This window comes from Oncorhynchus kisutch, linkage group LG26 (assembly GCF_002021735.2).
Source record: "Oncorhynchus kisutch isolate 150728-3 linkage group LG26, Okis_V2, whole genome shotgun sequence".
In the NCBI taxonomy this organism is placed as follows: domain Eukaryota; kingdom Metazoa; phylum Chordata; class Actinopteri; order Salmoniformes; family Salmonidae; genus Oncorhynchus; species Oncorhynchus kisutch.
The window spans coordinates 28,674,020-28,699,457 of record NC_034199.2 but is presented as its reverse complement, the minus strand read 5'-3'; the positions used below and the strand labels follow the sequence as shown (position 1 = coordinate 28,699,457).

The following is a 25,438-nucleotide window of genomic DNA, read 5'->3' as shown; positions in this document are numbered from 1 at the left end:
TCTCAGCTCGCTGGTCACCATAGCATCTCCCACCTGTAGCACACGCTCCAGCAGGTATATCTCTCTAGTCACCCCCAAAACCAATTCTTTCTTTGGCCGCCTCTCCTTCCAGTTCTCTGCTGCCAATGACTGGAACGAACTACAAAAATCTCTGAAACTGGAAACACTTATCTCCCTCACTAGCTTTAAGCACCAACTGTCAGAGCAGCTCACAGATTACTGCACCTGTACATAGCCCACCTATAACTTAGCCCAAACAACTACCTCTTTCCCAACTGTATTTAATTTTTATTTATTTATTTATTTTGCTCCTTTGCACCCCATTATTTTTTTATTTCTACTTTGCACATTCTTCCATTGCAAAACTACCATTCCAGTATTTTACTTGCTATATTGTATTTACTTTGCCATCATGGCCTTTTTTGCCTTTACCTCCCTTCTCACCTCATTTGCTCACATTGTATATAGACTTGTTTATACTGCATTATTGACTGTATGTTTGTTTTTACTCCATGTGTAACTCTGTGTCGTTTTATCTGTCGAACTGCTTTGCTTTATCTTGGCCAGGTCGCAATTGTAAATGAGAACTTGTTCTCAACTTGCCTACCTGGTTAAATAAAGGTAAAATAAAATAAAATAAAAACTGGGACCTGTTTTACTGCTGTAGTGGACTGGACTTCTGCCTCAGACTGATCTGAAGCCTGTTCCTGGCTGCTGGGGTACTGGTCTGGGACCTGTTGTTCTGGCACTGTATCGCAGGTGCTGGAGGACACATCCTCAGATGAAACAGGGTCTGAGCTTCTCTCAGCATCCTAAAACACAATAACTAAAACAGTTAACATTTGCTTGAGAGAACCACTTTCAATTTCTTAAAACCCAATGTCACAAAAGTTGTTTACCTTTGTGCAAACAAATGCATATCATATAATCTCACCAGAGCCTCCTGTGCTTTGCGGAACTCTGTCTCAAAGTCCTCTGGCTTGTCCTTCTCTGCCTCGCTGTCGCTGCCTACACCACAGAAGAAGGTTGAAGGCAGCTGCAGGTTCCTGGCTTTCTGTTCCTCCTCTGGAGTTGGCCTCTTCTCCCATAAAACCTCAACCAACCTCCGGGTCCAGACCTTCAACACCTGCCTCGGCCTGGCCTGCTGGGAGGAGACGAGTGGGGCAGGTTATTCGTGAAGTAACTTTTGAGGAGAAATTTCACTCCAACCTGTCCTATTCATACCCATCTCTATAGCTGCTTTGGCCATGAAACTTACCAGAACCTGCACTTGCAGCCTCTCTCTCAGGAGGATCCCGGTACAGTTTTCCATTCAGGGCTTTAACTGCTGTCTCAAAGTCCTCATCTGCAATATTCACAGCACAAACTAATGTTAGCAACACTGTCAACTACAATTACCAAACGGTTGCTCATGCAGGTAAAAAAAAGTTTGAGAGTGTTTCTCACCATCAGTCTGGTGGTCGCTGGTATATCCTGGTTCGTTCTGGTAGCAGAAGAAGGTGAGAGGCAGCAGGAGTTCCCTAGCCAGAAGAGCCTGCTCAACTGTTGGCTGCCTCACATACACCACTTCCACCTCACTGTCGGCCTCCGCATGGGAGGGTGCTATAACACAACACAAATGGTGAGACAACTCAGTCAGGCTCCCTTCCTACAGAAAAGTGTACAGAACAGAGAGACATTGAGAGCAGGAACCGATTAATACAACTATATTAATCTCCAAGGGGAATTTGATTTATTATTATTATTGAAAATTGCATCTACAGAAACTGTCATTTGATTCTAAAAGTCAGGCTAACATTTTACTAACTAGAAAGTCACAAAACCATTTCACTAAGCAGATAGTTGCATGTCTAGGGTTAGTTCCTCATCAAAACACATGCATCTAAAAAAAATTGACACCGTGCATTTCAGCACACCGAGCGAGAAGTCTCCTATATCTCTGACAATGCTATTACTACTACTGAGTAAGTCAATCTCAAAAGCATCATAAACATTAGAACCATGGAGCTATAGTGTACTGTACATGAGGCCAACCATAGAGGATAGCAGTTATACCATTTCTTCCTGCTTCTCTAAAACCAATTCAAAGATTACTGTCCAGTGGTAGAACAAGTTTTGCTTGTGACATACAGAACATGCTACCGGAGTTTCAACTCTGGCTCTTTCACTGGGACATATTGTAAATCTCTGGAACAAACCGAACCAGACTGGGATTTGATTTTACACTGTTGCTACACATCCTGGACTAGAAGTGTGTGTGTGACAGCACATTTCTGTCAGCAAGCATGGCTGGAATCTCCCCGTGTCTCCTTTTAAACAGAGGGAGAAGTACTCTGAATCGCCGTCAACACAACTGGCTGCTACCAGGAACTTAGTCATTTCACCCCTCCAATAGCTAAACAGCTATCCTAACTTTCATCTGTAGAAATCTATATTTCACTAGAGTAAGAGTTACTGTTGAGTATCACACATGGGCATGCAGCTCATTAGGTTTGTACAGTGCATTCAGGGAGTATTCAGACCCCTTCCCCTTTTCCACATTTTGTTAAGTTACAGCCTTATTCTAAAATGGATTAAATAAAGAAATCACACAGTATCCCATAAAAACAAAGCGAAAACAGCTATAGAGTAAAAAAAAAAAATGTCCTCCCCAATTTTGATATCCAATTGATGTTTACAGTCTTGTCCCATCGCTGCAACTCCAGTACAGACTTGGGAGAGGAGAAGGTTGCATCCTCCAAAACACAACCCTGCCAAGCAGTCACTAGAGCGCGATGGGACAAGGACATCCCGGCTGGCCAAACACTCCCCTAACCCGGTTGACGCTGGGCCAATTGTGCATCGCCTCATGGAGCCGGATGCGGCCGGCTGCGACTCAGCCCGGGATCGAACCCAGATCTGTAGTGACACATAAAGCACTGTGATGCAGTGCCTTAGACTGCTGAGCCATATTTAATTGATTAGACGTGATTTGGAATGGCACACACCTGTCTATATAAGGTTCAACACTTGACAGTGCATGTCAGAGCAAAAACCAAGCCATGAGTTCGAAGGAATTGTCCTTAGAACTCTGAAACAGGATTGTGTCAAGGCACAGATCTGAGCAAGGGTACCAACAAATTTCTGCAGCATTGAAGGTCCCCTAGAACACAGTGGCCTCCATCAATCTTAAATGAAAAAGTTTAGAACCACCAATACTCTTCCTAGAGCTGCCCCCCAGGCCAAACTGAGCAATTGGGGGAGAAGGGCCTTGGTCAGGGTGGAGACCAAGATGGTGATGACCAAGAACCCGATGGTCACACTGACAGAGCTCCAGAAATGGGAGAACCTGGAGATGGGAGAACCTTCCAGAAAGACAACCATATCTGCAGCACTCCACCAATCAGGCCTTTATTGTAGAGTGGCCAGACGGAAGCCACTCCTCAGTAAAACGCACATGACAGCCAGCTTGGAGTTTGCCAAAAGGGGTCTGAAGGACTCTCACACCATGAGAAACAAGATTCTCTGGTGAAACCAATATTGAACTCTTTGACCTGAATGCTAAGGGTCACATCTGGAGGAAATCTGGCACTATCTCTACGATGAAGCATGGTGGTGGCAGCCTCATACTGTGGGGATGTTTTTCAGCAGCAGGGACTGGGAGACTAGTCAGGATCGAAGGAAAGATGAACAGAGCAAAGTACAAAAAGATCCTTGATGAAACCTGCTCCCGAGCACTCAGGACTGGGGCGAAGGTTCACCTTCCAACAGGACAAACGCTAAGCACACAGTCAAGACAACATAGGAGTGGCTTCAGGACAAGTCTCTGAATGTCCTTGCGTGGCCCAGCCAGAGACCGGACTTGAACCCAATCTAACATCTCTGGAGAGACCTGAAAATAGCTGTACAGCTACGCTCCCCATCCAACCTGACAGGCTGGAGAGAAGAATGGGAGCTTGCAGAGAAGAATGGGAGAAACTCCCCAAATACAGGTGTGCCAAGCTTGTATCATCGTACCCAAGAGGACTCTAGGCTGTAATCACTGCCAAAGTACTGACTAAGGGTCTGAATACTTTTATAAAATGTAATATTTCCGTTTATTTTTTATAAATTTGCAAAAATGTCTAAAAACCTTGCTTTGTCATTGTAGGGTATTGTGTGTAGATTGATGAGGACCGTTATTTTAAAAAAATCATTTTTAGAATAAGACCAATGTAACAAAATGTGGAAAAAGTCAACGGCTCTGAAAACCTTCCTAATGCACTGCATGTTCCACTCGTTGCGTGCTGGTTAAGACCGACTACCAGGCAAGGCCAGACAGGTGACAGCTGTATAGGTGGCGTGTCACAGAACACACACAGTGTAGTGACAGAGTACCTGGGGGCTCAAATTGGGTGGATGAGGTGCTGGTCCAAAAAGTCTTTGGGTTATCTTTGAAAAGCCTAAAGTCCAATCCTACAAAATAATGGTTGGCATGTGAGACAAACTAGAATTGGGGGTGGTTGGATTAAGAAATGAAAATGTATTAATGCATCATTGGTTAGCTTCCAGTTGCTGAACGTCATTGCATTAAGTAAGCATAATGGATTAGGCCTATATCAATCTTTCTATATTTCGGTCCTGTCCCATAGAGAATGCTAGAGATATCTTTATATAAGTTCCATTATGGTGTCTGTAAACTCACGGGCAGCGCCATTGAGGCAATCTCCATTATTATCCTCCTTCTCCTCCTAGTTGGCAAACAAACTGAAAGGGTGCACACTGCCACCTAGTGTTTGCTCAGAAGTATAATTTACTGGCAGATGACTCGGATGAAATCATGTGATCCTTCTGTAACCCATAGGAAGTCCCACCCAGTTGACTACTTTAAGAATGGTGGGGACAGGGCATAGTTAGAGGACAAAAGTGTGACACCAATCTGGCCCTCGAGGACTGGAATTGCCCATGCCTAATCTAGAGTCCTCTAACTATGTCCTGTCCCCATTTCTGCCTTCATGAAGACAAATCCTGCAATAAAACTTGTGACTGCATTATTTTGTATAATATACTAAATGTAATGGATTATAATCCATTACATCAGCTATCATATCAAACAACCTATATCAAAATAGCAAATGTGAGGAAGAGTGGAGTTAGGCTAATGGGAGTGACGGTTATGTTCTGTCCTACGAACACAAGGCTGCTGGGAGGAGCAATGTGATAAACCAATGGGACATGAATGGAATCACAACACAATGGGGTCAAATTATGTGAAAACTCCATAATGGGCGTCACCATTCAAAAACAAGCAGTTTACACTGCAAAAGGCTTACCTTTTTCGGAGATTTTGAATGCAGTTAAAGGCTGGGAGGTCCGACCGCTGTCTTTAACCTTGGAGCTCTCTGGAGAACTATCCTCCTTGGGTGATGGTGGGCTGCTGCCGAAAATCTTTTGGAGAGAGTCTGTTCCAAAGAGGAACTTGGGTGGGGACATCACCATCCTGGAGAGGTTGAGAGGGCTATGTGGAGTACCGGTGGAGGACTTACAGTCAGGGGTGTGTAAAGTCTCATGATACAGCTCTGTCCGTTCTGTGGTGGTCTCCTCCAGGATGGCCACAGCAGCTTGTCCACACACGGTTGTCCCCGTCGCTATTGCTTCCTCCTGAGTAAGGGTCTCACTGGAGGCGATTGGAGTGACCAGAATCTCATTCTCTTGGGCAGTTTTAGCCTGGTCAAATATATCTCTGAAGGAGTTAGCCACATCCTTCAGTTTGAATCTCACAGCTAACTGCTCAACATTTCCCTTAGTTACCTCGGCAAAGTCAATAGCGCTCCAGACCCAGGCCTTCTCAGCACCCTTCATGGGCTCCAACTTCATAGAAGATGTGACCCAATGGTTGGCGCAGATTTTCAGGACTTGGTCTCTCCTCATGATGAGTCTGACTCGTTTGGTATCGCAGTTCTGCAGTATCTTGAGGTCTCCGATGCCCCTCTCCTTCCACTGGTTCATGTCTTTGTCATAGCGATACAGCTTTGCCCTGTGGCTGAAACACACGTTTTCATTCTCCTCTCCAGTGGAGATCTCCACCAGGTCTGGCAGGCGAACCACAGGCTCAAAGTACAGGCCGTCCCGCTCCTCCTCCTGGCTAATGTCCTGCTCCTCGTCCGCAGACACCCCGCTCTGGTTCATCTTGGCCAGCGACTTGGCGGGACTGACGACAGGCTGGAAGCTGAAGTTGAAGCCCTCTGTGGATTCTCCAAAGCAAAAGAGGTTCTTCCTGATTGGGCTGCTTGCCAGGGGTAAGGCGTAGACAGAGGTGTCAGCACAGTCGTCCAGAGCCTCCTCTCTCAGGTCATAGTTGTCCCATTCTAAGGTAGGGCCAGTGTTCTCTGCGTGGGGCTTGATATTCAGACCAGAGGTGTTACTGGCTGTCGTGATGTTAGCATGGCTGTCGTCCTCCTTGATCTTGGTTTTGTCATCGGTCAGGAAAGATTTAAGATCTTTCAAGCCGGACTTCATCTCCTCTGCCTTCTGGATGAGATGTGCAGTTCTGCCTGTGTCAACAAGCTTGTGAGGAGTCTGCAGTGGGATGTCTAACAGGAGCCTCTGACACTCCTCAAACTTCAGCTTGAACTCCTCAGCCAGCTCAGGGGTTTTAAACTTGGCAGCGAGTTGTTCCAGTCTGGCATCTCCATCAGAGAAGTCATTAGCCAGCCACATCCAGGCCTTGTCGGAGCCAGCCAAGGGCTTCAGCTTCATGGTGGTGGTGATCCAGTGGTTGGCACACACCTTCAGGACCTGCTCTCTCCTCATCAGCACCCTGAGCCTGCCATTGGTGGCGTTCTTCAGGAACTTGAGGACCCCAACGCCCCTCTCCTTCCACTGGCTGATGTCTCCGTCAAACCTGAAGAGCTTCACTCTCTGGGAGTAGAGGGCCTGTTCGTCCTCTTCTCCTGTGACTGTGGGTGAAATTATATACATGATTTGGTAACACAAGAGAAAGATACAAATATGGGTTCATTTCTTGTTCTGGTAAAATGCATTGTCTATTGTATATGGCAGGAAGCAGATAAAGGCCGTGAGGGTATGGGGTAGCTGAGAAACATTCCTGGACCAGCTGTATATACAAAGATCAGAGGGATAGAAAAAGGAGGGGATCAGACAAAGGACCAACTGATGGCTTACAGACAACAATCACATCACAGGGGATACACAAGTCTATTTGATCTTAGATAACCATATAAAGAGAAGGCGACCAGGGCAGCTGAACACAATAAAAACTAGAGATGAAAGACACACACCAAAAGGGACACTTGGAGTTAATTACAGGGTCTAAAACACAGGATACAGGAAGAGGGACGTATATTATCTTTAGGTCAAAGCAAAGGTCTGGTCATCATTGTAAAACTGACCGAAAGCAGAGGTGGGAGTTATTGGGCTGAACAAGCAGGATTGGGATGTAACTGTATTTGCATTGGGGGATGAACTGATAATGTATGTGTGGGTATAAAATGAAGAGTGAGAGCTCTGGAAAGGTGTGTGTTCCGCGGACCACTCCGGCTTGAGATACCTTGATATTAAAAGCCTATTGATTTTTACAAAGTTCTTGAGTGCGTCATATTCGAGCCGATTTGCCACTACAGATTTTGGCGAGCTTGCCAGGAGGGACGAGAGACCGGGGCGTTCCTGGCTGACGGCGGGGTCTTTTGAACGATCTGGCAAACACGGGTGGCCACCTAACTATAACAAGGTAAGCAAAGAACTTACTGTAGTTATAATGTTTGCATAGATTGTTTCGGAGATCCTGTCCCAGTAGGGGGAACGTCAAGTAGGTCTCTCTCTCTTAAATTTCCTAAAAAAAAACCTATAGAAACGAAAGAACTTTTTGAAATTCAATGAATTTGCATGTGTGTGTGTACGCTTGGAAATTGTATAAACAAATATAAATGTGCATGCATGTCTAGTGAATAAGTAAGCGGGGGCTGTGAACTTTGCTGGTGTCGGGTTCTTGGACGGAGGGGCGGGCATTTGCTCTGGTCGGACTACTTAGACGGACCTGTGTGTCTGGTTTGATTGGGGGAGTTGTTCCGTCTGATTCAGTTTGGCCGGGCTCGACCGTTTCAGGATATGTTTTGAGATGTGCGTAAACACAGCTCATTCAACCTTAGCGAGCGACCCGTGTCGGGTGCGTGATTCGGACGTCCCCCCTCGTTGAGCCATTCATACAGGGGACTGTTGTGTGGGCTGACTGGTGCGAGTGTTTTGCGCTCTCTGGCTGAGCGGTTGGAATCGGACACAGGGCTACAGCCGTCTGCTTATATGTTTAGAAAATAAATAAGTAGTGAGATAGATAAAATATTCATGGCTACCGCTTCAAGGAAAAGGTCTGTACGGATGAGTATTTAGTAAATAAATACACATGGCTACCGCTTTGAAATGAAGGACTGTACGGGTGAATATTTAAAACACAGAAAGAACGCTGGCCTGATTGTGCGACGTTCAACTGAAAAAGGAAATCCTGCGAATATAGAACGCTCCGCCTAGCTAAACGGGGGTTTATAAATCAGTAGGTCGCGCCACGATATTGCTCTAACGTAGAATAAAGATCAATACGGGGTGGATGAATAGGATATGAAGACAAACTGATCCGATTAGACAGTAGTTTTGTCATATCATAAAAATCTGGTCAAATTGGATTTATGTTGTGGAAGTGAAGTAAGTCCAAAGGGAGAGACTGTTCTGTTTTTAGGTCAAAACAAAAAGGATTGAATGAATGAATGGGAATAAACGAATGAATGAGAAAGATGTTGTAATACAATTCTGTGTGAGGATAGAACTGTAAAGATAGGAACAGGATTGGATGTGGTTAGACAGAACGTTCAGAAGAGGGAGTGCGCAGCCCTCTTGTGACAGAGTATAAGGTTGAAGAGGGGTGCTTTTAACTTTTTCTGGCCAAAAGTGATCCTCTATCAGCTTAATACATTTACAGAGTGTTCACCATCATAGTTTAAAAACTATTGGGTAAAGGGAACAAAAGTAAGGAACATCAAAATAAAATAAGTAATAAGCAAGGATAAAAACACTGATGTGATAAAGTGATAAGCGAATGCGGTAAGAATAATGAAAAGGTGTCGAAACAAGTAATAAATACAAATAATTAAAGAAGCATTACCCGAATAAAACGGATAGAATAGAATAGTATAAAACGGATAGAATAGAATAGTATAAAACGGATAGAATAGAATAGTATAAAACGGATAGAATAGAATAGTATAAAACGGATAGAATAGAATAGTATAAAACGGATAGAATAGAATAGTATAAAACGGATAGAATAGAATAGTATAAAACGGATAGAATAGAATAGTATAAAACGGATAGAATAGAATAGTATAAAACGGATAGAATAGAATAGTATAAAACGGATAGAATAGAATAGTATAAAACGGATAGAATAGAATAGTATAAAACAGATAGAATAGAATAGTATAAAACGGATAGAATAGTGTGTAACAAAGGAGAAAGCAGAATCACCGATAAACTGATAATTATACTATAACGTTAAAATAAGTCTAGGGTAATTAAGATAAAGATGAACGAGTAAAATCCAAGACACATTAGTAATTCATAAAAAGTACGGGCGGTTTGCAGAGATATAGAAAATATCTAAGCGTAAAAAGTTGTAGATCAGGGCTAATTAGTGTGGGGGAAGATGAGTGTAAGAACTTAATGTGGTAGCAGAGAATGCCGCTGTACAGGAATTTACACCCTTATCAAAAGAGCAACAACTAATCGTTTTAAGGTTAATACGAGTGGTATTTTCACCAAGAGGTGTAGTTTCTGATTGATCAATAAGTGGTTCATAGAAAGTATAGTTTATATGTGATGAAATATGTACTGGATCACGTTTTACCTAATTTATAATAAGGTACTGATGTGATTTACAAATAGCCCTACTTGGAATAATTGTACATTAAAACAGTTTCAATGGTGATAAAATACGTGGAGAAGTTGTTATTAGCGTCAAAAGACAGAAAGTAAACGTATATGAGGATTCACAAGCGCGAGCAGAGTAAGAAGAAAACAACAGACGCTGGTCACTCTGTGTTCACAGAGGCTACGGTCTAAAAATAGCCTGAAGGGCAGAGGGGTGCGAAATATAGTGGACAGAGGAAGAGAGGAAAGACAGAGGCTTGCCTCATTTAATAAATTGACCATAGGATCGAACAACTAGAATTTAGAGTAGAGATAAGAAGTATAGGTAATTATAACTAAATAAAGGTAAAAGAAGACATTAGATATATTATCTTAGAAATAAAAAATAAGATAAAATAAAAAGTTATTGGAACTGTAATAATAGAACAAACCAAACGAATAAAATGAATAAAACACCAGTAGAAATCTTAGGGGCAAGACATCCCTTGAGCAAAGAAGAAATAATAAAAACTTCCATAAAATGGGAGAAACGCACGAGAAAGCTAACCACCAAATGGCCAGCGGTGGGAACATTGGATGTCTCTGTGTGTGAGGAAATGGAGACACTGATAAAGAACTACAAACCAAAGGACAAGAAGCAAAAAAGGAGAAATAAACGAGAAAGAGAGAATGAAATAATAAAAATGTTTAAAGAAGAAGGAACAGGTTTGTTAAAAAACATGAAAGCGGCAAGAGAAATGCTGAAGAAAGATGACAAAACAACGAAGGAAAAAGAGTGGGAGTCTAGCCCATCACCTTATTCCAATGGCCAATTTCCAGTGATAACTGGACACGTGGAAATAAGGGGTGAAGTAGAACTGACTGAAGAAGGAGAAGAGGCTGTCACGCCTGGGGCAACATGTGCACCCTCTCACACAACAACCAGAAGAAAGAAAAAGAATGTGAAAAATCCAAGCACAGAAGAAGGTTTCAATTGTTATGCAGGCTTGAGAAAAGCCCTGGCCACAATGGAAACAGTAAAAAATGAAAAGGAAATGAAAGTAATGAAAGCAAAAGAAAGAAAGGAAGAATACTTTAGGAAAGGTTTGGAAATATTAGCAGAGTTCCAAGCAGGCCAGAGTCTTAGTGATTCAGGAGAGGAAGAAGTGGAGAGTGGCAGTTACGATAGAAATGAAAAAGAGTTAGAAGGTCAAAGGTCAAAGTTACAGGAGGAAGGTGGAGGACCGGAATTTGAACTAGGAACGAGTGAGGGAAGGCAACAGCGAAGGGATAAGGATTCAGCCTGGGATACACATGAGGGCATGTGTGAGTCTGCAGAAAACTATCTGAGGGCTCGTAGAAAAGGGTCGGGAAAGGAACCTGGTTTCTATAAAAAACAGTTTCCAATCCTAATAAAAGGCACTCAGGGACACTATACACCGTGGGCCACACAGGACCTGGAGGGGTTGGTTGCCCGTCTGCCTTTGAAGAACATACCGTGGGGAAATTACTGGCGGTGGGTGACATACGGGCACTACTGGCCAGGGTGACGAGCATGCGTACTATGGGTGAGATCATGCAGGACGGGGGCATCAATGGCGCAAATGGGGGAGTGATAACTGATGGATTAATGTTCAATGGATATAGACCAGCCATCTGGCGAGCCTTAAGAGCAGCATATCCAACAAAAGTGGATCCCAAAGCGCTAAGGGGTGAAGCTATCGGGGCCACAGAAATCCCAGTCACCTACCTACATGGACAGTTGAAAAGGTGGCGGATGGAAACAGAACAAGACCCTGAGGGCAATGAACTAATGACAACTATGTTCCGAAACTCAGTAATAGAAGCCATGCCTCAGCCAGTAATGAGCAGGCTGGAGGATGTGGTAGGACTTACATCAAAACCTTACAGGGAATTCTGTGACTACGTGGTCCATGCAGTAGAGAAACACAGAAAGGATGAGCAGAGGCAGATGGATCAAGGAAGGGACATTCAGAGAAGACTGACCCAGCTGCAGTTGGATGAACTAACCAACAAAGGGAAGAAGAAAATCCAGGCTTCTGTCACGACCCCTGGGCCAGAGATGGGAACAATGGCTGCTGTCTCCCCAGGAGAGCCACAGCTGTTCGGCCCTGGGCGGGCCCAAGTGTCAACTACACCGCCAGTAGTAAATGTGTATACACAGCCTCCGAATTGGAATAGCGGGAAAAAACAACAGAAAAACGTAAGATCTGATAAAGGCAAGGGATCTGTGGATCCTAGAGGGCCACCTGGCACCTGTTGGGGATGTAGGCAAACAGGACACGTCAGGCGAGAGTGCCCTACACACCCATGGCAGGATCGGACTGGGGGAAATAGAAACAGCAGACCGCCACCGGCGAGTAATGCTCCAAACTATCAACCAAATCTGAATGGGTGGAATCCAAATAATGACTGGCGGGGCGACCCTAACCAACCTTCAGGCCCTGTGAACACATGGTCAGGGCCTAATCAACGAAACTAGGGATGCCCAGGGAATCCTAAAGGGGAGGGTCAGTTTCCAATATTAACAACAAAGGCTGACCAGGAACCTATGCTGCAGGTTCAGATAGAAAATAGAGGCACACCCATGATGATAGATACTGGAGCCACTTACACATGTGTGAGTCCAAATTATGCCTCTCATCTCCCCATGTCAGGTAAATATGCCAAAACAATAGGATTCTCGGGAAATACGCAGTTAATTCCAATGACAGCTCCAGTTCGTCTAACTACTTGCACTAAATCTGTCACAATTCCAATCTTAGTGTCAGATCAAACACCGATTAATCTGCTAGGAAGGGATGCACTATGCAAGATGGGTTTACAAATCAAATGTTCCCCTGATGGAGTAATAATTGAAAGAACAGGATTACAACTACCGGTGATGAGTACAGAAGGAACGGCTAATGTATATTGGCTAGGAGGCATTGAATCAGATGTAGATAGAACTGTAAGGAAGTGGGGTAAATTCATCCAGGCCCAAATACCTAAAGCAGTTAGAGCTAAATCTGAATATCATTGCACACTGCAATTTGACCCACACCAGGACCCATTATTAGAACAACTTTGGGTTATGGGGGCAAATGGAAGGAAAGCACCTATAATGTCTCAGTGTATAGTTATTGGAAAGCAGGGAGCCGCAATGGACGTGATGGACGGAGACGGGTCTGAATTTGTGCAAAAATGTTTTAATGTCTCTGACTCTGTCCCTCACATCACATTGCTGGTAAATCAGGGTTACACATCTAAAGATCTAGGATCAATGATGAAGGAAGTTAGGATGAAGAAATGGGATAAAACGGACAATCCACTAATCTTTCATTCAAAGGATAGATCATTTATCAAAATAGTTACTACTACTATGTTGATTGGTGATCCAAGGGAGGTAGAGGTTAGTGCAGGCCAGCAGGTTGTGTTAGGTGAGGGGTTAGGACTAATAAGTGATCTTAGAGAAGAGATGGAGAAAATTATACCAACCAAGGTATGGTCGCAACACGATACAGACATTGGATTAGTTAAATCTGCTAGTCCTGTTTGTGTAAAAATAAAACCTGATGCCAAATTACCATGGAAGACCCAGTATCCTATGAAGCCTGAGGCTGAAGAAGGAATACAATTGACAATAGAAGGACTGCTCAGGGCAGGTGTATTGATAGAGATGCCCAGTTTTTGCAATACACCCTTGCTACCTGTTCTTAAAGCCGATGGTAAAAAATGGAGACTGGTCCATGACTTAAGAGCAGTAAACGACATAGTTCAGGATTGTCCTGCTGAAGTCCCAAACCCTCACACGCTATTGACCAATGTTCCCCCAGAGGCCAAATATTTCACGTTAATTGACCTATGTGGAGCGTTTTTTAGTGTACCCCTGGCAGAGGAGTGCAGACATTTGTTTGCGTTTAGATATAGGGGTAAAACTCTGTCTTATACTAGGACCCCACAGGGTTTTAAGCATAGTCCGCATTTTTTCAATCAGATATTGAGGGCTGATTTGGAGGAATTAATGTTAGATGGGACACTGATTCAATATGTGGATGACCTGTTGATCTGTGCCTCAACTTTGGAACAATGAGACCTCAATTAGACAGAAGTACTGTGATTAAAGGTATATATGAATGTTTTTACAGCCATAACACTGAAGGTATTGATGTAGGAAACACCACTGTAGAATGTGATACTATTTGGGTACTAGAGACTGCAGGGGTTCGTAGAAATAAAGATAAAGGGTTGGTGGCGAATAGAAAAGGGTTGTGTGGTAAAATAACTCAGGTTGCGCCATCTCTTGTTATGCTAAAAAATCAGGACAGGTATTGCGGATAGTTTCTGGATGTGTGGAAATAACAAACTGTTGAATGTACTGCCAGATGGATGGATGGGTCTTTGTACTTTAGTTAGAGCAATTCAACAGGTAACCATTATTAAATCACCCCATGATGACTATGTTAACTCTAGAGTTAAGAGGGCGTATGAGAAAGACGCTGGGGTATATCTTGATGCAATTGGACAGCCTAGAGGGGTACCTCGGGAGTTCAAGGCAAGGGATGAAGTTAAATCTGGATTTGAATCTATATTTTTGTGGATAACACCAAATAAGAACTTAGAGTGGATTAATTATATATACTATAACCAACAGAGATTCATTAATTATACTGACTCGGCTCTAACGGCGTTGGGGGAACAGGTACAGGCTACCAGTAAAATGTCTTGGCAAAATAGACAGCCTCTCAATTGGCTTTTGGCAGAGAAGGGTGGAGTTTGTGTTATGTTTGGGGATGATTGTTGCACCTTTATTCCCAATAACACTGCGCCTAATGGATCCTTTGCAATCGCTATGGCTAAACTTAAAGGGTTACGAGCAGAGGTTAAGGCAAATGCTGGGGTTGACTCTCATGTTTGGGATTGGTTGGATTTAGCATTGGGGAAATGGGGAGCTATGGTTGCCAGGATGGCCATTATGCTGGGTGGGGGGTTATTGGCTCTGGGTATTTTATTTTGTTGTGTTTTACCCTGGGTGAAATCACTTGTGATCCAGACAACGGTTAAACAGATGTTTGTGAGTAGAGCTGACCCTCCGGTGATAGTTAATCCTGTGCCGGGTAGCCCAGGCCACTATACTGATGTAAATGGACAGTTATGCAATGTGGTTGGTGGACCCCTTGACTGCCCCTTTGGTAATCCAAACTGCCTGTATGGAGTGGTTTCTGGAGGTGGTTACGCTTGCCATGGTTTTCATAAGGATGGTTTACCGGTATATGCTGACATTCCAAATTCATAGGACAGTCAACTGATATGTATCCACAAAAAGGGTCACTTCCGTAGTAAGTACGACAGGTGCTATGTAAGGTTTTAATGTATCTACTTTTGCTCACGGCCTTGTGTTTTTGTATGTTTTGTTGAATGTTTTTATGGGTATATCAATGAATATATCTGGTTTCTTTTAATTAAAAGTTAGTTTTGCCTTCTGAATATTAGGTTAAATTCAAAAGCATGTAGGTAACAGTGGGATGTCCCGGTTACAAGTGTCTACGGACCATGTCCTTAATCTTCTAACAGAGGTTGGTATCGCTGGTATCACAATTGTTGGAGAGGTGTCTGAGAGGGAGGATCATGTTGAAAGCCTAAATTTAGAATGATGTTGTGTCAATTTTATTTTGTAACTACATGACGGCCTCGTGTTTTCTCTTATTCATTTTTATACACATTGCTTTATTATTTAACTAGATCTTTTACTCTTATGAAATACTAGAGATGTTTGGTCTAAGTTAGGTGTTATTTTATTGTTTCTAACTAGATCTTTTACTCTTATGAAATACTAGAGATGTTTGGTCTAAGTTAGGTGTTATTTTATTGTTTCTAACTAGATCTTTTACTCTTATGAAATACTAGAGATGTTTGGTCTAAGTTAGGTGTTATTCTATTGTTTCTAACTAGATCTTTTACTCTTATGAAATACTAGAGATGTTTGGTCTAAGTTAGGTGTTCTTTTATTGTTTCTAACTAGATCTTTTACTCTTATGAAATGCTAGAGATGTTTAGTCTAGTTAATTAGGAAGCTTTGTTTTTGATAATCAACTGTTGATAGTATGTTCCTTTTAAGTTTTTTGGTGCTTATTAAAGCACCAGAGGGGGGTTATGTGGGTGAAATTATATAGATGATTTGGTAACACAAGAGAAAGAGAGAGCCTCCTCTCTCAGGTCATAGTTGTCCCATTCTAAGGTAGGGCCAGTGTTCTCTGCGTGGGGCTTGATATTCAGACCAGAGGTGTTACTGGCTGTCGTGATGTTAGCATGGCTGTCGTCCTCCTTGATCTTGGTTTTGTCATCGGTCAGGAAAGATTTAAGATCTTTCAAGCCGGACTTCATCTCCTCTGCCTTCTGGATGAGATGTGCAGTTCTGCCTGTGTCAACAAGCTTGTGAGGAGTCTGCAGTGGGATGTCTAACAGGAGCCTCTGACACTCCTCAAACTTCAGCTTGAACTCCTCAGCCAGCTCAGGGGTTTTAAACTTGGCAGCGAGTTGTTCCAGTCTGGCATCTCCATCAGAGAAGTCATTAGCCAGCCACATCCAGGCCTTGTCGGAGCCAGCCAAGGGCTTCAGCTTCATGGTGGTGGTGATCCAGTGGTTGGCACACACCTTCAGGACCTGCTCTCTCCTCATCAGCACCCTGAGCCTGCCATTGGTGGCGTTCTTCAGGAACTTGAGGACCCCAACGCCCCTCTCCTTCCACTGGCTGATGTCTCCGTCAAACCTGAAGAGCTTCACTCTCTGGGAGTAGAGGGCCTGTTCGTCCTCTTCTCCTGTGACTGTGGGTGAAATTATATACATGATTTGGTAACACAAGAGAAAGATACAAATATGGGTTCATTTCTTGTTCTGGTAAAATGCATTGTCTATTGTATATGGCAGGAAGCAGATAAAGGCCGTGAGGGTATGGGGTAGCTGAGAAACATTCCTGGACCAGCTGTATATACAAAGATCAGAGGGATAGAAAAAGGAGGGGATCAGACAAAGGACCAACTGATGGCTTACAGACAACAATCACATCACAGGGGATACACAAGTCTATTTGATCTTAGATAACCATATAAAGAGAAGGCGACCAGGGCAGCTGAACACAATAAAAACTAGAGATGAAAGACACACACCAAAAGGGACACTTGGAGTTAATTACAGGGTCTAAAACACAGGATACAGGAAGAGGGACGTATATTATCTTTAGGTCAAAGCAAAGGTCTGGTCATCATTGTAAAACTGACCGAAAGCAGAGGTGGGAGTTATTGGGCTGAACAAGCAGGTTTGGGATGTAACTGTATTTGCATTGGGGGATGAACTGATAATGTATGTGTGGGTATAAAATGAAGAGTGAGAGCTCTGGAAAGGTGTGTGTTCCGCGGACCACTCCGGCTTGAGATACCTTGATATTAAAAGCCTATTGATTTTTACAAAGTTCTTGAGTGCGTCATATTCGAGCCGATTTGCCACTACATGACCAGGTCCACTTTCTCTGGCATCTGGACCACAGGCTCAAACTGGATATCGTCATTATCCTCTGTCTTGTATATGCCCTCTTCATCCTGGTCAGCTGAGGTGTCTGCCCTCTGGTTTGACTGAAGAGATGTGAACAGCTGCTCACCAGCGCGGGTGAAGCCTTTGAAATTGGAGTCCGTCTGACCAAACTGGAAGTCTCCTTGTGAGTTTTTAGCCAAGTCTGCAAAACTGAAGTCGTTGGGTTTGCCAATGAAGAGGGGATTTTCATCCTGACCCGTCTTGTCCACTGACAGCACTGATGCATATACACTGACACCAGATTCCTTCTCTCTGTGCTGCCCTGCGATATTCTTCAGGAACATTGACGCAGACCCTGAAGCAGGAGTCTGAGTTTCAGTTGGTAGGGTTTCCTTTGCAGTTTCCTGAGTGCCAAACTTAAAGCCACCTGCTGGGATGGGCATGGTGAAAGAGAAGCCTGCAGCACTGGGGGTACTGCTTTCAGCCTGAGGAGGGGTCTCAAACTTGAAGGATGCAGGGGAACTTTTATCAACTTTGCCTGTGCCAAACTGCAAAGAGCTGTCACCGTTGAAGTTCGCTTTAAACCCAGTGCCTGTGGGTTGAGTAGAGGCAGTCTGACTCCCGAAGTTAAAGCTGAAGGATGAGCTGGAAGTGGTGGCTGTGGTTATGCTCTTAACATTGGGATTGGGCATCTGACAGGAGACGCATTGACTAGCAGAGTCGTTGTTTCTGACTAGACATGCGTCACAGTCCCACTGTCCCTCCTGCCTGGCAAACATGGCCCTAAGAGAGGAGCTGCTAGAATTGGGGTTGGGTGTCTGGCAGGAAACACACTTAGAGGCAGATGCATCATTCCTCATTAGACAGGTGTCACAGTCCCATTGTCCATCCTTCCTTGAAAAAGATTTGGGAACGATCTTCTGAGCCTCTTCAAACTTTGTCTTGAAGAGCAATGCCTCGACTTTCGTTTTGAACCGGATGGCCAGTTGCTCAGGCCTTGGTTCCTCATCCGCATAATTAACGGCATTCCAGACCCAGGACTTGTCAGATCCAGCGTTTGTTTTCAGGAGCATATCTGGCATGATGTAGTGGTTAACACAGACCTTTAGAACCTGCTCCCTCCTCATAAGTAGACGCACTTTCCCTGATGTATTGTGCTTTAGGATTTTGACTAAGCCGATACCTCTCTCTTTCCACTCTTTTGTCTCCGCATCGAATCTGAACAGCTTGGCCCTGTTACAGAACATCTCCTCCTCTTCCTCCTCTCCAGTCTTCACGTCTACTTTGTCAGGGAGGGGCACAATAGGCTCAAAGTGAGGCCCATCCTCGTCCTCCTCCACATGAGTGCTGTTGTTATTGCTCTCAGCTCCCTTCTCCTCCTCTGCTGTGTTTGCCAGCCCAAATACCGGCGTGGTTACATCAGTGAAACTAAATGGCTGGTCAAATTTTCCAAACGGGTTTGGTTTGTCCTGGATCTGGATTGAGTCATTAAAGGAGAACCCAGAAGCGCTTTTAGTGCCAAAGGTAAGTATCCCTCCCAGGCTAGGAGGATATTGGGGCTTCCCCTCTGAGGGGCCCTCTGATTTGGTGGGAATGTCTGACATCAGAAGCTTCAACAGGGTCTCACTGTTTTTGGACTTGAAGGTGAAGTCCCCGTCATTGGATTTAAAGTTGGAGTTGAATTTAAAGGCAGCGTATGATGGAGTGGACTGGGCGACTATTTCAGCACCAAAGCTAAGCACTTTAGGAGGCTCAGCAGGGATCGGCTGGCCAAAAGACATCTTCCCAAAGTCCACAGGCTTTCGCTCAATGCTCTTAGCTGGTTGGACAGGTACGACGAAGGGCTTGATGAAGTAGCCAGACTCAGGGATGGGAGGGTTGGTGGTGGGCTGAGTGTCGGCCCCAAATCTAAAAGTAAATCCTCCCACTGAAGCTGACCCACCAGTAAAGACTTTGGTTTTAGTAGCCTGTTTGTCTTGAGTCACGTCCTGGTCCTCGTCCACAGACACCCTGATCCGGTTCAGCTTGGCCAGGGACTTGGAGGGACTGATAACTGGTTGGAAGCTGAAGCCAGAGGTGCATTCTCCAAAGCAGAAGAGGATTTTCCTCATTGGGCTACTGGCTAAATGAAAGGCATATCCAACTTCAAAAGGAAAAAAGTTAGATAAATACATTTTTAAAAGGCACAATTGTTATTATTTTTTCCCTAGCCAAACAGCAGCCAGCCACATGGTTAGTTTTAAAGCAGTGGGATGGGGCTGGAGAAATGTAACCTCTTTCAAATAAATAACTGAAATGATGCAAGGACAAGATCAAAGGGTAGATTTAAACATAATTATTTAACTATAAACACTTGTTTGTGTATCTTGTGGGTTATGCTGAGGTAATACGTGTGTACTAAGCTCCTGAGACAAGAATCAATGTGTATATATATCAATAAATATTGCAGATTGGACTTTTAATTGAACAGAGCATATATATATCACTAAAATATAGTCTTCATTGTTCTGTATGCATGAGACATAAGCTTTACCTTTTCTAGATATCTTTACCATTTCCTCATTGAATACAGTCTCCATTCGGTCTTGTAGTTCAGAGAGGGACTTCTTGACATCCTCAATGGAGACATGAGGGTTAAAAGTGCTGGGTATGCCCTCAATTCCCGGCGGGACAGAGAAAGACTGGAAACTCTATGAGAGATCAGAAAACAAGGTAAAGTCATGTAACCATAGAAAGGAGATTTTTTGGGGGGCATACCACAGAAGTCTAGAGAGGCTGTTTCCTCTGTTAACAGAATGAGTGATGTCACCTTGAGGAAATGGATGTGATCCTCTGTGTGTGAGAGCTGCTCCAGCTCAGCGTCTTTCCTCCTCAGCTCAACCGCCTCCTCCTCCAGTTGCTTCAGGTGTCCTTCAGTTCGACTCACTTCAGCCATCTCCTTGGCTTTGATCAGCTGCTTCACCTTAGAGCTCCTTCTCTCAATGGAGCGGATAAGCTCAGGAAAGATCCTCTCACTGTCCTCCACTGCTGCCTGTGCAGAGCTCTGTTAGGACACAGAGAGGACAGGGCCCACTTCAACCATTCCGCTCACTCAGTTCTCATCAGGACCCTAGTCAGCTTGTTCCCCACAGTGGGGCTCAGTGGGATTACAGTTTCTTAGACAAAAAATAAAGTCATTTTTTGAGAAGGCCATCAGCCAAAGGACCTCTTCAAGAATTACCTTGACAAACTGTATAGACTGTCTCGCCCCCAACACCCCCATCTCCGTCTTCTGGATTCTCTGCTTTAATATCTGCTGTTTCTCATCCAACTGTTTCTGAACAAAAATAAATCAGAATAATATAATAATAAGTATTGTGCTATGTACAACATCAAATGTTGATAGATTTTAATATTTTAAAATCCCAACGTAAATCAAAACCGTGAGGTAATAAAAATAAGAAAAGTATAATTCAAATGTAGAATAGATTTACAATGTTGAGTAGACTTCATAAGACAATAAGACTTAATAAGAGGCACAGGATATTTTATGGTGCGTCGGGCTTTTTCCTGTTTGAGCCCTTAGAACACTTCCTTAGTAATCAACTGTGGTAATAGACATGAGAGTGAAATACAAAGCTCATGTCCTTACCTGTTTTTCAGTTCTTTCTGCGGCAGCTAACACTGTCTCATGGCCTTTATGTTCATCCACTGTACAAAGATAACAGATACACTGCTGATCTGTACGGCAGTAAACCTCCAGCCGTTTGTCATGATGAGAGCAGATCATCTCACGGAGTTGTGTGGATGCTTTGACCAGCTTGTGCTTCTTTAATGGAGCTACTTCATAATGAGGCTGTAGATGAGTCTCGCAGTAAGAGGCCAGACACACCAGACAGAATTTCACAGATTTTAGTTTTCTCCCAATGCAGAAATCACACTCCACATCTCCAGGTTCAGCATAACAGTGAGCAGCTGAAGCAGCATGTAGTCCTGTATTCTTCAGTTTCTCCACCAATTCAATCAGTAGAGTATTTTTGTTCAGAACAGGCCTCGGGGTAAAGGTCTTTCTGCAGACTGGGCAGCTGTAGACACCGTTAAGATCACCCTGATTCCAGCAGTCCTCAATACAGCCCATACAGTAGTTGTGTCCACAGGGAATAGCCACCGGATCTTTCAGTAGATCCAGGCAAATTGAACAATTCATCAAGTCCATTGCATCTGCCATTATAGTAAACACATCAACAGGCTGAGCAGCAAAGTATCACAGATCAGTTTCGTTTCTCTGGAAATGCTTGTTGTGTGGGAGATTGGGAACGTTTCCTGATTCGGTGGGTGTTGTTTGTGCTGTACTCTGTCTGTAGGGGGTGTGGTGTTGGACAGAGGCCAGGCTAGGATTGTTAAAACAGGACTCTGTCTCTTTTAGGAAACGTAAGTGATGGAAAGTTAAAACTGATCAAATGTATCCACACTTTAACTAACAGATTAAATCAACAAAACGTGTATTTTTCATACCTGTATTTGCAGGTAGAAAAAAGTGTTGATAGTATTAGGTTCTAATTATCAGAGTAAGAACCAGACGGACACTGTGAAAGCTTAAACCAAGTTTATTCTTCCCAAAGGATCGAACAGCTGAACAGACAAAGACATGGTTACAGTAGTGGTGGTATATGTACCCCACTTTAGGTGGAATCTCCTCCTTCTCGCTAAACATTGCTGTACATCTTTATTGCTAGGCAGGAAACCAAGTGATATGGGCAATAAACGGTTCCTTTTCCCTTAACGTGACCTGACCTCGACCCCCTTATCCACGGCTCTCTCCCCTTATCAGTACTGCCATGTGACTGCTTTCCCTGCATTCAGCCCCTCCCACCCACCATAACACTCCCTCCTACAGACATCTCCTGGTGTAAACTCTGGGCTATTGCACCCCTCATGTCTCTATTAGAACTAATGACTAATAATAGTTCAAGCTCAGAAATCCAAACCCATCAATAGTATAGATTCTGGAATGTTCATTCATGTTACTGCTTCTAACTCAAACACGACAGCAATTTAGTGATGGGTCCTTTGCTATTGAACGGATCTTTTTCGTGAACGTCAGGAACCAAATCGTGAAAGAGACGTTCATTTTGGCTCCCTGATTTGAACCTACTACTACTGCTTTTTGAGCTCAAAGTAAACTTTTTCTGCAGATAAGTTACAAAATAATTATCTAAAGAAACTGGCCATCTTTTATTTCACCTTTATTTAACCAGGTAGGCCAGTTCAGAACAAGTTCTCATTTACAACTGCGACCTGGACAAGATAAAGCAAAGCAGTGCGACAAAAACAACAACACAGAGTTACACACAAACAAACGTACAGTCAATAACACAAAATAAAATAAAGATCTATGTACAGTGGGTGCAAATGTAGAAGATTAGGGAGGTGGGTAATAAATAGGCCCTAGAGGTGAAAATAATTACAATTTAATATAATATTAATATTGGAGTGATAGATGTGCAAATGATGATGTGCAATTAGAGATACTAGGGTGCAAAAGAGCCAGAGGGTAAGTAATAATACGGGGATGAGGTAGTCGGGTGTGCTATTCACATATTGGCTGTGTACAGGTACAGCTGCTCAGACAGCTGATGCTTAAAGTTAGAGAGGGAGATATAAGTCTCCAGCTTCAAAGATGTTTGCAATTCGTTCCAGTCATTGGCAACAGAGAACTGGAAGGAAAGGCAGCCAAAGGAAGTGCTTTGGGGGTGACCAGTGCAATATACCTGCTGGAGCGCGTGCTACTGGTGGGTGTTGCTAATCATTTGGAGAGGTAAAAAATGACCTAACATAATGGTAGCCTACCTTTTGCACAATATATTTGAGATTTGCTAATTTTTTCATGGTACTAGGTATATTTTTTTAAATCATTTTAAACGAAGATTCAAAGGCCGTCACCGAAAAGACTTGGAATGCCCATAGCCACTTTTCCATCCACAGTTTTTATGAAAGTAATGCCGTAATTAATGAAAACCACAACAGTTTTGGTAGAAAGAGGAAGGTTCGGTACAATTTCATTAATACCTACAGTGGGGCAAAAATATATTTAGCCAGCCACCAATTGTGCAAGTTCTCCCACTTAAAAAGATGAGAGAGGCCTGTAATTTTCATCATAGGTACACTTCAACTATGACAGATGGGATTTTCTTCTCTCCAGATGATCACATTGTAGGATTTTTAATGAATTTATTTGCAAATTATGGTGGAAAATAAGTATTTGGTTTCTGGCTCTCACAGATTTCTGGCTCTCACAGACCTGTAACTTCTTCAAGAGGCTCCTATGTCCTCCATTTGTTACCTGTATTAATGGCACCTGTCCACAACCTCAAACAGTCACACTCCAAACTCCACTATGGCCAAGACCAAAGAGCTGTCAAAGGACACCAGAAACAAAATTGTAGACCTGCACCAGGCTGGGAAGACTGAATCTGCAATAGGTAAGCAGCTTGGTTTGAAGAAATCAACTGTGGAAGCAATTATTAGGAAATGGAAGACATACAAGACCACTGATAATCTCCCTCGATCTGGGGCTCCACGCAAGATCTCACCCCGTGGGGTCAAAATGATCACAAGAACGGTGAGCAAAAATCCCAGAACCACACGGGGGGACCTAGTGAATGACCTGCAGAGAGCTGGGACCAAAGTAACAAAGCCTACCATCAGTAACACACTACGCCACCAGGGACTCAAATCCTGCAGTGCCAGACGTGTCCCCCTGCTTAAGCCAGTACATGTCCAGGCCCGTCTGCAGTTTGCTGATTAGGTTAGCCTCAAACCATCCCCACTGAATACTCCAGATAAATTGTATTACCTTAAATAATCATCACATGCATTCACGATCAGGATGATATGAAACTAGATTTGTACCACAAAGCAGGATAAGTGATTTGCCTAAATGTTCTGAAATAATTTTAAACTGTTTTAATCGGGCATGGGCTCTTTGACTCAACAACCAAACACATACGTTTTGCTTTCTTAGTGAACCAGAAAAGCAATAGTTATGGTTGTTTATCAAAGTTAGCCTGATTTCTAGTACGCCCCACAGTCATCTTTTTAGGTGCATTCTGTCGATAATGAAAAGCCTGAAACCAATACATCTGTAGTTTTTGTACACTTAGCTAAAACACATACAATATAGAGTAGCAGTTCAAGTTTGGACAAACCTACTCATTCCAGGGTTTTTCTTTATTTATTTACTATTTTCTACATAGTAGAATAATGGTGAAGGCATCAAAACTACAAAATAACACATGGAATCATGCAGTAAACAAAAAAGTTAAGCAAATCTAAATATATTCGATATGAGATTCTTCAAAGTACCCACCATTTGCCTTTGCACACTTGGCATTCTCTCAACCAGCTACATGAGGTAGTCATGGAATGGAATGCATTTCAATTAACAGGTGTGCCTTAAAAGTTAATTTGTGGAATTTCTTTCCTTCTTAATGAGCCTAGCAGTGGAACAAATAGTGGCCTGGGTCTGTTGTTCATGGTTTGGGATAGGCCCCTTAGTTCCAGTGACCGGAAATCTTAATGCTACAGCATACAATGACATTCTAGACAATTCTGTGCTTCCAACTTTGTGCCAACAGATTGGGGAAGGCCTTTTAATGTTTCAGCATGACAATGACCCTGTGCACAAAGCGAGGTCCATACAGAGGGGGTTTGTCTCAATCGGTATAGAAGAACTTAACTGGCCTGCACATAGCCCTGACCTCAACCAAATCAAACACCTTTGGGATGAATTGGAACGTTGACTGCGAGCCAGGGATAATCGCCCAATATCAGTGCCAGACCTCACGAATGCTCTTGTGGCTGAACGGATGCAAGTCCCTGCAGCAATGATCCAACATCTAGTGGAAAGCCTTCCCAGAAGAGTGGAGGCTGTTAAAGCAGCAAGGGGGACCAACTCCATATTAATGACTATGATTTTGGAATGAGATATTCAGCGAGCAGGTGTCCACATACTTTTAGTCATGTAGTGTGTTTGAAATCATAAAGGGAATCCTCATAA

The 25,438-nt window shown here is 43.3% G+C and overlaps 1 protein-coding gene across 1 annotated transcript in view; it reads right to left on the bottom strand.

The window, feature by feature from the left end:
* The window catches only part of LOC109887797 (E3 SUMO-protein ligase RanBP2-like), a 31,403-nt gene extending 9,726 nt beyond the window's left edge, over positions 1-21,677 (bottom strand). Inside the window, 14 exon segments of the mRNA XM_031806043.1 lie at positions 651-812; positions 935-1,119; positions 1,121-1,144; positions 1,259-1,345; positions 1,447-1,602; positions 5,292-6,917; positions 11,905-12,022; positions 16,060-16,697; positions 17,066-17,070; positions 17,380-19,543; positions 19,934-20,090; positions 20,210-20,443; positions 20,621-20,716; positions 21,032-21,677. Of these exon segments, the coding sequence (XP_031661903.1) occupies positions 651-812; positions 935-1,119; positions 1,121-1,144; positions 1,259-1,345; positions 1,447-1,602; positions 5,292-6,917; positions 11,905-12,022; positions 16,060-16,697; positions 17,066-17,070; positions 17,380-19,543; positions 19,934-20,090; positions 20,210-20,443; positions 20,621-20,716; positions 21,032-21,607 (6,228 nt within the window). The 5' untranslated portion in view covers positions 21,608-21,677.
* Positions 21,678-25,438: the final 3,761 nt, after the last annotated feature.